The 13,150-nt window shown below is 38.0% G+C and overlaps 1 protein-coding gene across 1 annotated transcript in view; it reads right to left on the reverse strand.

Moving 5' to 3' along the window:
- Window positions 1-1,787: 1,787 nt before the first annotated feature.
- LOC123664224 overlaps window positions 1,788-13,150 on the reverse strand; it is a 55,445-nt gene continuing 44,082 nt past the window's right edge. The window contains exons 38-45 of the mRNA XM_045598818.1: window positions 12,530-12,667; window positions 11,453-11,569; window positions 10,389-10,514; window positions 9,878-10,126; window positions 5,447-6,076; window positions 3,001-3,258; window positions 2,489-2,707; window positions 1,788-2,273 (exon numbers count right to left, since the gene is read on the reverse strand). Of these exons, the coding sequence (XP_045454774.1) occupies window positions 1,788-2,273; window positions 2,489-2,707; window positions 3,001-3,258; window positions 5,447-6,076; window positions 9,878-10,126; window positions 10,389-10,514; window positions 11,453-11,569; window positions 12,530-12,667 (2,223 nt within the window). The remainder of the gene's footprint in view (window positions 2,274-2,488; window positions 2,708-3,000; window positions 3,259-5,446; window positions 6,077-9,877; window positions 10,127-10,388; window positions 10,515-11,452; window positions 11,570-12,529; window positions 12,668-13,150) is intronic.

The following is a 13,150-nucleotide window of genomic DNA, read 5'->3' on the forward strand; positions in this document are numbered from 1 at the left end:
TCTTTCCTTATAGACATCAAGTAGCGCGGTCCACTCGGAGCGTAGTTTGTCTCGAACGCGTTTCACTTGCTCGCTTGCAGTCTTACGAGACGCCCAAGAGTATGAATTTTCGATTTCCTCCACATTTGTCTGTACGTCTTCCATTGATGCTTTTATTCTCTGTTATAATATATTCATATTTTTTATGGTACATAATATGATAAGTATATAATATGATATTTGTCTTTTTGTGTCTTGTTTTAGACTACTTAGCACTAAACGAAACTACAATAATACGATAACAATTAATTAGACAATTAATAAAGTAACATAATTTTAAAATTAACATTATAACTAAATCGGGTACAATAATCTACTTACAAGCTTATTAAAAACAATACTAAAACGGTCAGACAGGTTTTGACTAAAATTCTATACAGATTTGGTCAAATTTGAGATCCAATAAACTAAATTTGGTGATCAATTAGATAAAAAATCTGTAAATTAATTGAGTTGCTGAGCTTAACATCATATGGTAATTAATAAAAGTGATTCTGCGTGGTTAATTCCAATATTCATGATAATAGAAGCAAATATATTTAAAGAACTTACAGCCAAAGCATCTTCCTGCAGCGGAAACTCGTCGTAGTCCTTTCCATTGAGCGGTGGAGAACGTAAAGTTGCTAAAATTGTTGACACGGCTTCTCGTGCGCGGTTAGCTCGAGTTACGAACTCACCGTTTCTAGCTTCGTTGCTCTCCTGGTAAAGTTTATGAACATCGAGTTAGAACAAAGGACAGACTAAGATGGCAATTAATAGAAACAAACAACAACAAACAAAAAAGTGAACAGTGTCGATTCATAATTGGACAGACGTAGAGCTAAAAATTTCTAATATTGTTTTCTAATGTTTTCGCAAATTTCACTCATAATGAAACAACTTTTTTGGATTTAATCGTGATTTATTAAGTTTTTAAGATGCTGGACGTTTCGGATACTTTACAGCAGGGTTGTCAAAAATACGGCCGGCTTTAAAAAGTTTTAAAATATTACCCTCTACGGAAGTTATAAAAAAATTTTGTAATTTGATTCTGGACCGCCTACACATTCAAAATTTAATGTGATCTCGGCAAAGTTGAGTTTGACACCCCTGCTTTACAGCAACCATAGTCAACAGACTGAGGAGGACTCACACAGGTAGGATAAAATCCGAAAAAGTTGTTTCATTATAAAAATTTCACAGTTTTTTTTTCTTCGTAACAATAACAGGTTTCGTATCCGCTAATAACTTATTTAATATCGTATTCTCGTTGTTAATGAGAAACCTTGACTGGTTAAACATAATAAATATTTTACTATATAAGTGAAATATAATGAACTGAACTACTGAACAATCTTCATCAGATTCGTCACATTTTTTTTATTTTGGGTCTCTAAGGACGAAACTAAGCGGATTCCAAATTATAACAAAAACATTAAAAAACTTTGAAACTAACAAAGTTAATTGCAAAAATTAAGAATTAAAAAGTTAAAATAAAACTTTTAAACTATTCTAAGCCAGTCAAATTGCAGGTCCGCCTCTGTTGTACAACACCGACGTTTTCATTATGAGTTGCCATAAATTCTTTCTTAAAGCGTTATTTAAACAGATTACGAACCTCTATCAAAATTCTACCGGCAACGTAAAAAACATAATCAAGTAAATTATATAAACTGACTGTACTAATGTCGCAGTAAAACAAGAAACTTCTCTTTTAAGTCAGTAAGTCCAATGTGTCAATAAATTTAGAATCAAGAACAACATTAAAATTATCCACTTACCATTCTCTTCCTATCCTTTTTAGGGATTGTCGCTTCATACGCTTCTCTAATCCTATTAAACATTACACTCACATCACTAGCCGCCCTTTCGGGGAACGTAACCCTTTGCACCCTTAGTTCCCTGCACAAATCTTGAATTCTTTCTACATCATTCTCTCGATCGATCAATTCTTCTTTCATACCGTCCCCACCATTTTTGATCTTGACCTCGAAATCTTTACCCCATTTCTGCATACCCTCTATTAACGTGTTCAATTCTTTAATATCGTCTTCGGCTTTGAGCGCCGCGTTTCGTTTCGTTTCGATTTCGGACATAACTATCGACCACTTGTTACGTAGTTTGTCTTGGAAATGTGTCTGTAAGTATTCGGCTAACTGTGGGTTTTCTTTGTGTTTGGTGTACACAAGGCTATCTCCGCGTGATATAAGAGCGGCTGCGTCGGGTGCTACAGCGCCTAGCTGGTTCTTTAATATCTAAAATAAGGTAAACACATAAAATCTTCTTATTTCTGCATTGATCAAAGTAATTATTAGAACAGAACTATAAAAAATATAAGTTTAAGTATAAAATCCACTCTTACAAGAATTTATAAAGTTTAACCACTTAAAAGATAGAGTATGTTTGATCAAATACACAATTTTAGCCATAGATTAAGAAAAGAATTTAGACAATTAGTCCAACAAGTTACCTCAAGTCTCTTAGCAGGATCTTTCTCACTGCCCACGCCTCCCACTGTGAGTAACATAACGTGCATACGACGCGCCATCCTCTCCGCCTCAGCTTCAAACTGCTCCAGTTCCTCATCACACGCAGTTGGAAACCGTCGCTTGATCTCAGATTGTACTGGACGCTCGACTGACTCAGTCGTTTCTCCAGTTTCTTGTGAGCTTTCGGTAATATCTGACACCTGGTATACATGTTAAATATTAGTCTATTATAAATTTTAACGAAAAATTAGTTCTGACGGATTATGTCTTTTATACACATTTATATTGGTAATCATAGTTCTGATTATCTGTTTTCTGTCTATATGTTGTTTTCGAAAAATCTTCCGTTTAATGGTTTAAACTATAGATTCAAAAACATTATTCTATGACAATTTAAAATAACCCTGACTATTAATCAAACTGAAATTTTTTTAATATAAGTTTTATTTCCTTACGTACAAAATAATAAAGTCAAACACATATTAATACGTACTTGAGCGTAATCGTCAGTTCTTTGATACTTTTCGTTCGTTATCTTCTTTTCTTTGCTAATTTGCGATTTGAGACCAAATAATGGACTGGCTGATACTCTTGACTTCGGTGAAGGAGGAATTTCTTCCTGTTCATCGTCTTGAGGAGGTTTCGGAGACATAGCCACTACATGAACCTGTTTCTTACTCTTATCTTCTTTGATAGGAGTTGATGTTGACAGTGGTTCTTTTACATCGAATTCAGATGCGGAGAGACGGACCTAAGAATACGCAAGATCAAGGTCAAATATGAATAAGTTCAATAGTAGATTTGAGACAAAATTTCTCTAATAAACAAAGAAATAAATAATATATTTGGTGTTTATTTTATTAAATATACGAACATCTTGTAATTATAATATTTGTAGTTCTTTTTTTAATTTATTAGAATATAATACCTGTTGCGTTTCTTCAATTTCTGAATACATAACTTCATCCTCATCACTGTTAAAGGACTGACTCTTTGATGCTTCAGGCGTTGATTCTTTGGCTTCGATATCCTTTTTCGAAGATGTATCTTCTAAATCATCACTAGCTAACGTCACTGTTGCAGAGGGCTCGGGTAACGCCGCTTGGTCTTTAGGTACCTCATCTAGTATCAAATACTCATTAATTTCATCTCGCAATAAATTTTTCTGAGCTTCCTTTTGCCTGAGTGCCAGATCATGCAATAATGGACACTCGGTCGTTTTCACTCCTTCTAACGGAGTAGGCGGTGGTGTATGCATCGACACATCTTGATCCTTTTCTGAAGAAGATATTAAGTCCGGAACATCTAACGACACTTTCATTACTTTCGATCTCTCTTCAATAGGACCATTGCGTCGCTTAAGAATACCTAAAGTTGGCTTCATTCTTTGTTCTAGCGTTTTAACCTCAACGACAAAAGTTTTTGGTTCGGTACCTAAATCGAACGAATTTCGACTTGATTCGGATTTTTCTTCATCTGATTCGCCTATAGATTCTTCGGTATCGTCAATGATCTCAACTGTCTCCACTGTTTGAGGAATAAATTCTACTACAGTTTCAACTGCATCGGACGGATATATCTCCATTGGTTCTACTGGACTGACTGTCGATTTCACAATTTCGTGTTCTTTGACTTCGACAACATGAAACGGATCAGGTTTCATTGTTTTGGCTTGTACAGGTGATTGTGGCTCTATTTTGTTTCTAGATATCTGAGTAAATAAGTCACTATCGTGTAAAAGGTTGAATGTGCTACTCTCTTTACCTGACGTTTCAGGAGTCGATGGTACGGAACCCATGATAGAAATAGACCCTTCAATTGAATCAGTCGACATAGTACTAGTTACACTATCCGTCATTGGACTACCAGCTTTCCTGTTTCGTCTTTCCAACGAAGAGCCCCTACTTCTATTACCACCCTCCTTAACTTCTTTCTTTATAGGAACGGGGCTTTTCAAAGCTAGGGGTATTCTAGACTTTTTAAATTCTGGTCTCTCAGTCTCAGGTGAGTTAACTGGACTTTCTAAACGTCTTTTAATAGTATCAGTAACGTTCTCATACTCGACTACCGTCGTTTCTTTGTCATCAGTGACTGTTGCAGCCTGCAACCACAAACCATCTTAGGACTGTTACGTTAATGTTTGTTAAAGCACACTTTTGTTATTTACATATTAGTCAATATTTAGTCCAGATCAGTACGACCGAGATGATCTTAGGCGTGAACCCCAAAGCGTCGCATGATGAGTGAAAGCATGATCCCAGTATGTCCGAAGCCATAGGTTGTGATGTAAATGGTTTACAGGCCGTGATACAGTAAGCTTTGTTTACACCACACAATGTTTGCAACCGACACCATGTCACTTATTTACACGTGTAAAGTAATAATTACAGATGAAAAACGCAGCATGATTGGAGATCAAACGTCACGTATCGTAGTGCTTTCTTTTATATTTATAGTTAGAGTATGAAATGCACACAACAAACTTCGTAAGTACTTTTAGTTCATTATAAAATATTCACACACACTCAGGCTGAAGACATCGCGAATAACAATGCGGATAAGCTTCTACGTGCTCACGTGTATAGACAGTGATCAAAACAAAGCATAATAATGAATACACTTGGCGAAAAAATCCAAGAAAATTGAAATACCAGAATGAAACCATATAATATTCAGAATTAATAACATAAACTATATTTACAAAATTTATAATATTTACACCGTTATAACGTTTCAAAAATATCGCTTGCTCATTAACAACCAAAGATGCTAATTCTGATGTCGAAAAATTAACTAAATCGAAGTTTAAAACATTATTATCAGGTTCTTTGATAAACGGGACTTAAATTTTGGAAACAACTGAAATTTAGTTTAGCGTGACATCAAAATTGACACCAATATCAGATATGAAAAAGCTAGATAATAAAGTAAATACTCACGGTTATCTTCTCCAAAATCCTTTCCCACTGTTTCAACAACGCTTTATTGTCGATCGCCTGAACTTCACTTGCCTTTGCTCGAATTTCTGTTCTCAACAGCTTTAGTTTTGCCGCAGACATCGTTTCAGGACTCTCTAGTTCTTGGTCGATGTCATTCAAGTATCTCTGAAGACTTTCAACTTCTGTCTCCTTCTTTCCTAGGCCGTGACGTTTCAAGTTATCCCAACGAGAGTTGATATCGTCAATCTGTTCACGAAGATTCTCTAAGTAAACTGGATCGCAATTTTTCGCGAATTCCACGTAATTTGCGTTAAGTTTATCCTTAATAGCTTCCATTCTGGACATTTCCAATTCTAGAGTCTGCTTTCCAACATTTCCTAACCCCTGGAGCCACGAAGTCAATGACTGCAGGTCGTTTTGTATCTCACGCGCTGTTAGCAAGGCCGTTTCTAGCTTTGTCTTCGATTCTGTCACATGAGCGCCAAGTTTGTTGTACAGCTCTTTCAACATGTCTATCTTTTTAGAGAACTCTTGGGGTTCGGGGACCGCCTTTTCTTCAACCATCTTCCGACCGGTTTTGATAATCGATTCGACTTCGGATTTTATTTCGCTCAAAGTTCGGTAGAATCTCTGCAAGTAAATATTTAAAATCACGTCCATGTTCAAGATTATTCAAGAATTCGAACTAGTTTTAATAGCTTCAGCTTTAAATATCTTACTATCCACTTGTAAAGAGGTATGCTAAAAATAAGTATCAAATAGAGAGTGTCGAAGTACATCTCCATACAAATTGAGCGTTTGTTATCGCGGTATACAAGTTGGGCCGATAGGACGCGAATCAACCACGTTAGTCTATTGTGCCGCGCCATCGCTTGCAACTTGAATGTATGAAACGATCAATGCGTAAAGTTTTGGACACGTTTAATATTATGCAAGATTTATATTACTGAATTTGAAATATTTATTAGTAATATATACAAGAATATTATAAAGTAACGTCTGAAAGTAACTAAGCCGATTCGATTTATTCTTTTAGACATGGATGTCTATATCGCCCAGAATAAAAATAGACTATAAAAGATGGTGCAACCACTTTTTAACGTGGTAGCGGGGTAGTAACGTTACGAAATCTATAAAACTTAAAAGGATTTTTTGTTTCTTTTGAACCTAAAATTCAACAAAACTTTTAAACTCGCATTTAAATACAAATTTTAATTTCATGTTAACTTTTTTAGACAGCGAAATAAATATATTTTATATAAAAATACCCGCTCCGAACATTCATAGGTAACTTTTTCACAGGCACAGAATCCTTTCAACGCCATCGGCAGTAGCGTGCGATAATGTCGGTACAAATCAAACACAATAGTTTATTGAACTACACATCGCGTACTATGACACAATTGGATTACTGATGATAGCCCAATTACTTCAACTATACCGATACACCTACATTTAAAATATTACAAAAAGACCACCGTTATTACAGTTAAATATTTAGAGAAAAATATTGAATCATAAAGGCCAGTGAACTAAGGATTTAATTGATATGACATTTAGGACATAGTCCAAAATAAAATAATAATCTAATATACGTAATATCAAATTATATATAAATTGACTAGCAGTCTGGTGGAGTCGTACATAAGGCGTCTAAAACTCCGACGGTTTGTGGGTTCGATTCTCGCTCGGGATGATATTTATATCGGGTTTGTATTTACAGATATTTCTTTCCGTTTTGGATTTCTGTCCTTGTCCTGTCGGTCCCGGTTTTTATCATATATACCTTGATAACCATCGTTGCTCATAGTAGAGCCAACCCGCAATGAAGCAGCGTGGTGGATTAAGCTCCAATCCTTCTCCTACATGGAGAAAGAGGCCTGTGTTCAGCAATGGGATGTTGCAGGCTGAATCGTAGCATTACATTATTTTGGATTATCCAATAGTTTCGGTTATGATTACGGAGTTTTGTAACATCCCTACTATGCATGTCCCACTATTATACAACTAGAGACTACCTTCTCTTCAATACAGGAGAACGGAAAAGAGATAAATGAATGTCTTCATAGAATTCGAATAAATAAACAAAGATAAGTAAGTTTTTTTATTGTATAGTTAAACCCTTTCATCATCACTTCATGTATTTGGATAAGTTAAATGGGACCAAAATTAGCATTCACGACAAGTTACGAACAAAGCGCAAAGTTCCACTCTAGACGCGTACAATAGTTTGCAGCTCTAATTATAGTTTCAAACCTACGTTTAAACTGAAATTACGTCTTTCATTATATAAGTTGATTAAAATTGTTTCATTTTATTTGACTTTTAACGTTACCGTATTTAGAAATGTTTTCCGAGTTAGTAGAATTGTATTAAAGATGATACGTAAATTATTCGATTTATGAGTAACACATAAATTTTGGAAGAAAATTAAGTATTTTGTATAATTTATGTTTAAAAAAAAATAGAGTCGTACCATGACAGGATGGAATAATCATACTCTTAAAACGTCAAAAATTAAAACAAAAAAAATTGTAACATAGTAATGTTTAAAGTTCGCATTTGTCATCAATTAATGGGTTTTTTTTATAAAGCATTTATTATTATAAAATGTTACGGATTTTATTAAAAAGATATTTTTTTTTATTATTATAATACAGAATCGAAAAAATAATAAAATATACCGAATATATAATAAAATATTACCGAAAGAAAAGCTCTCCGTATGAAAATGTCCGAATATGACTAATGTCCGAATATTAATAATATTCTTTTATATTTCTACTAGCTGACTCGGCAAACGTTGTCTTACCGCTAAACGCTATTTAAAAATAGGGGTTGGTGGTAGAAGGGTGAAAATTTAGGATTATATGCATTTTTCAACGCCAAATCATAATAAAATAAAAAATAAATAATTGAGAAAAAGTTAAAAAAAAAATTTGTTAGTGCTGAACTATCCTTAACATTTAGGGGGATGAAAAATAGATATTGTTCGATTCTCAGAACTACCCAATATGCACACAAAATTTCACGAGAATCAGTCAAACCGTTTCGGAGGAGTTTAACTACAAACACCGCGACACGAGAATTTTATATATTAGAAGATATACTTAAACCAAGTTAGGTCTGAACATTTAGCATTCTGTCACACCGACCGCAAGCGATAATCGATTGTAACCACGATAAATTAACTCCAATAATCACCTATATTGTACTGTAATTACATTAAATGGTTAATTACATGTGATACTGTATATTATTAAAGAACTAAGCGAATCTATTAGAAGCTTATATACAGATGATAAATTAATTGCAATTTATCGATCACTTTAAATATGAGATTTTTTTAAAAAGCTCTAGTTAAATTTATTGACACAGTAATGGAATAAAAACAAATTATTTTATAATTTTCATACTCTGCATATCACAGGCTGAAGCGTAGCTCTTTCCTTCGAGGTGAAAGAGGCCTAAGCCCAGCAGTGGGATATTACAAACTGAAGCGTACTCTGCATATAAACTATTCAGGTAGATTAGAGCAGGAAATATCCTGTTCACTTAAACCGAAAAAATAAAAAATCATCATATCAAAAATTTCAATCTAGCGGGTACATCGTTCCATAGCTTAATCGGCTAGAGCGCCGACACGGTCAGTCGGAGACGCGGGTTCGATCCCCGCTGGAGCGGTCAATTTTTGATATGATATTAAAAAAATTTTAAGAAATATCCTGTCTAAAATCTGGAGTAGTCCGACTACCTCGACTAATGTCGTGTTTCTGTGGTGAGTAAGGTGACCAGAGCTCCTGGGGAGGAGCGCAAGTAGGCAACGCGCTTGCAATGCTTCTGGTGTTGCAGGCGTCTCCAGGCTACGGTAATCGCTTACCATCAGGTGAGCCGTGCGCTTGTTTGCCGAGCCGGTTATGTATCATCATTACAGCCTATACAGTCTACTGCTGGACATAGGCCTCCACAAGTTTACGCCAAAAATAACGTGAACTCATGTGTTTACGGTTATGTATACACACACACACACACTTCAGGCTATCGCAGTCCACTGCTGGACATAGGCCTCCCCAAGTTCGCGCCACACATCCCGGTCTTCCGCAATCCTCATCCAGCCTACACCGGCAATCTTACGTAGATCGTCAGTCCAACGGGCCGGAGGACGTCCCACACTGCGTTTGCCAAGACGCGGTCTCGACTATAGGACCCGTCTACTCCAACGGCCATCGGTCCTGCGACACAGATGACCAGCCCACTGCCACTTCAACTCGCTAATTCTGTGGGCTACGTCGGTTACTTTCGTTCTCTCGCGGATAGTCTCATTTCTAATCCTGTCTTTGAGAGAGACCCCAAGCATAGCCCGTTCCATTGCACGTTGAGCGACTTTAAACTTGTTAAACGGTTATGTATAGAAAGGAGCAACCCACGCACCAGACAAGTCCGCAGCTGCGCGCGCACCGCGTCGGGGTCGGCGGCGCGCAGGCACAGCGCGGCCGCGGCGCCGCGCTGCACGTCGCGCAGCGCTGCTCCGGCCCGCTCCAGGCGCCGCGCCAGCGCTCCCCCCGCGCCCGCGCCCTCGCCCTCGCCCTCGCCCTCGCCCTCCGCCGCGGGGCTGCTCTCGCTCTGGCCCTCGGCTCGCTTCCGGTCGACGAACTGCTCCTCGGCCTCGTTTAGGTTGCGCTAAGGGAAAATGGGCTGCGTTCATTGATGCGTTACTAGATGATGCGTTGAGCGATGGGTGGTCCGTTCAATACAGGGTCGACCTAAAACTCGTGGCAGACGTCTTGATATATTTTTTGGATTCGATCCAGTTAACTTTAGGGTAAACTTTAGGTGTAACAATAATTCAAAGATATGACTCCGAGACTTTTCAGTTTCCAACAATTTCTTCGTTTAATTAACTAACTAAACATACAAATCATATAACAAGAAATTATTTCACCTCAGCGAGTTGCAACTGATCTTCCAGCCGGTCTGCGGCCTCCGTCTTGCCCGCTTCTCGATACGCTTGCACTTGCTGTTGCACTTCTCGTAATATTCCACGCTGAGCACCAAACTCAGATGATAGCTGCATAAATATACCAAATTTTAAGTATTTTTGTTAGTCTCTTATCCATAATTCACTTAAAATATTGATAAGATACATATCAATCAATTGTAAAATAACTGTCACTTAACTACACCCCTTAACCAATAAAATCATAGAGAGCGTGTTAAGAAAAAAAAAATGTAAATTAAAAAAAAAATTAAAAAAAAAAAACAATTTATCTAACATTCATATTTTATTAAGCTAAAGATATTATCTGATCAGTGAAATCAAATACTTTTATTTTTAAGAAGCGTATAATTAATTAAATATCTCATAACAATTTATGTCCCTATCAATATAGTATTAAGCAAGTATACATTTATTCATTATAATTATGATATTGATGTCTCAAACAAGAATGAGTCAATCGTTTTTTTTTTTTTTTTTTTTCGAATTGTTGAGTGCTGTTGGCTATCGGTCTTTATAGCGTCACCGGTGAGAGGGGCCGGGTACTATAAACACCGGCCGCGAAGGAAAAAGGGGAGCCCTCTGGGAGGGCTCAGGAAAAACGCACGCCCTAAGGGTGTCCTAACGAGATCGCACCTCGGCTTAAAACGTCGTCGGGGTGGAGGAAGCGCTATACGGAGCGTTGAGACGGCTTACGGACTGTCCGCAACGCGCGAGCCGTCAGAACGCAGGAACCTCGCCCTCGCTGGCGGGAGCGGTGTGTGTGTGTCCTGCGTGTGGTGGTGTATACGACGTTAAGCGCCGTGACCCTATTGTCAGGGTCGATTAAGACGTGTATAGGACGTCTTTGTACTGTCTGTAAGTTTCCTCTATCTACGTAGCAAGCCTCTGCTACAAGAGGGTTTGGGTGACTGCGCGCCCTCTCAATATACGCCGTAGCGAGTATTTTGAGGTGCTTCGCGAGCGAATCGATCTTAAGGTCGCGATGTAAGTCGACATTACTCACGTACCACGTCGAGTACGTGGCAGTGCGTAGAAACTTGTTCTGTATAATTTGAAGCCGCAGGCCTTGTATAGTTTCGTCTTATTTCTAAGAGACATTTTACTCCTCCCACATCCGTCCTGCCCTGTTTCTGACACGGTTGATGTGGGCCTTGAACGTAAGTTTACTGTCGAGTAGGACGCCTAGGTTCTTTGTTTTCCTTTAGCCAAGGAATCGGAGCGCCGAATAGGGTTTTGGTCCCGGGTCGACCTTACATCCAGAAGACGCGCTTGGTGTGTTTAACAAAGTGTGCACTCTTTTCGGGGTTTACTTCGATTCTCCATTTCCTAAACCACGCGCCGAGGGTGGTGACCGCAGATTGGAGTCGAGAAGTTATAGCCTCTACGGGAGGCCGGACGTATAGATAGCCGTATCATCAGCGAATAGGACCAGCTTTGTGGCTTTGTTTTTCGGAATTGGGATGTCATTCGTGTACAACGAATAAAGAAGCGGTGAGAGCACCGAGCCCTGAGGGACTCCAGCGCGGATAGGACGGGGCGAAGACAGAGTGCCGTCGACCCGATATCGGAAAGTGCGATTTGACAAGAAGTCTCGTATAATGCGCACGAGATTATCAGGCAGTTCTAGTTCATAGAGCTTGTATATCAAGCCGTTATGCCAGGCTTTGTCGAATGCCTTAGCGAAATCGAAGAATAGAGCCCCCATAGTGTGAATACGGGACGTGACGAAGGAGCCAATCGAGTCGGAACACTCGTTTTATAGGCGACGATAAAAAAAGTATGACTCCTACTTCTTTGTTGTCTAACATTTAAATACTCCATTCTTATCTCAAATGATTTTATTCATTAAATTATATATTGTCAAATTTCACATTATCACATAATAAATTAACTATTTCTTTGCATAAAATTATATATAATAATCTGACAGGCGCATGTTTATATTTACCAGTTGAAATAAGCCAAGCGTTTAGACTATAATTATTTTACATGAATACTTAACTTTCGTTCTCGCTATCAAAACCCGTAAATAATAAATTTCTGACTATCCTCCACGCTAACGTCATATTAACTCTACCACTTACCTGTGCGGTGTCTAACTGTTCCTCTAACAAAGCCCTTTGCTTCAACGCCAGTAGCCATTGTTGCAAATTATCAAGAGAAACTTCATAGCGTGCCGCTTCTCGCGCTGCAGTTTCTAACTCCGCTGTACGTGTCGCCGCCTAGTAGATTTGTAGAAATATTAAATTAGCGTGAAAAATATTTTAGATGGTGTTCAGAACTAAATACTAATGAACACTGATTAAAGTCCGTATGTACACGAATTTATTGAAAACTAGCTTTTACCCGCGGCTTCACTCGTATCCAATTTTTTTTGTCGTGAAAGCGTAACAAACAAACGTACATTTCACACTCACATTAATTCACATTTCACATGAAGAAGAAGAAGAAGAAGGAGAAGGAGAAGGAGAAGGAGAAGGAGAAGGAGAAGGAGAAGGAGAAGGAGAAGGAGAAGGAGAAGGAGAAGGAGAAGGAGAAGGAGAAGGAGAAGGAGAAGGAGAAGGAGAAGGAGAAGGAGAAGGAGAAGGAGAAGGAGAAGGAGAAGGAGAAGGAGAAGGAGAAGGAGAAGGAGAAGAAGGAGAAGGAGAAGGAGAAGGAGAAGGAGAAGGAGAAGGAGAAGGAGAAGGAGAAGGAGAAGGAGAAGG

This window comes from Melitaea cinxia, chromosome 21 (assembly GCF_905220565.1).
Source record: "Melitaea cinxia chromosome 21, ilMelCinx1.1, whole genome shotgun sequence".
NCBI classification, from domain to species: domain Eukaryota; kingdom Metazoa; phylum Arthropoda; class Insecta; order Lepidoptera; family Nymphalidae; genus Melitaea; species Melitaea cinxia.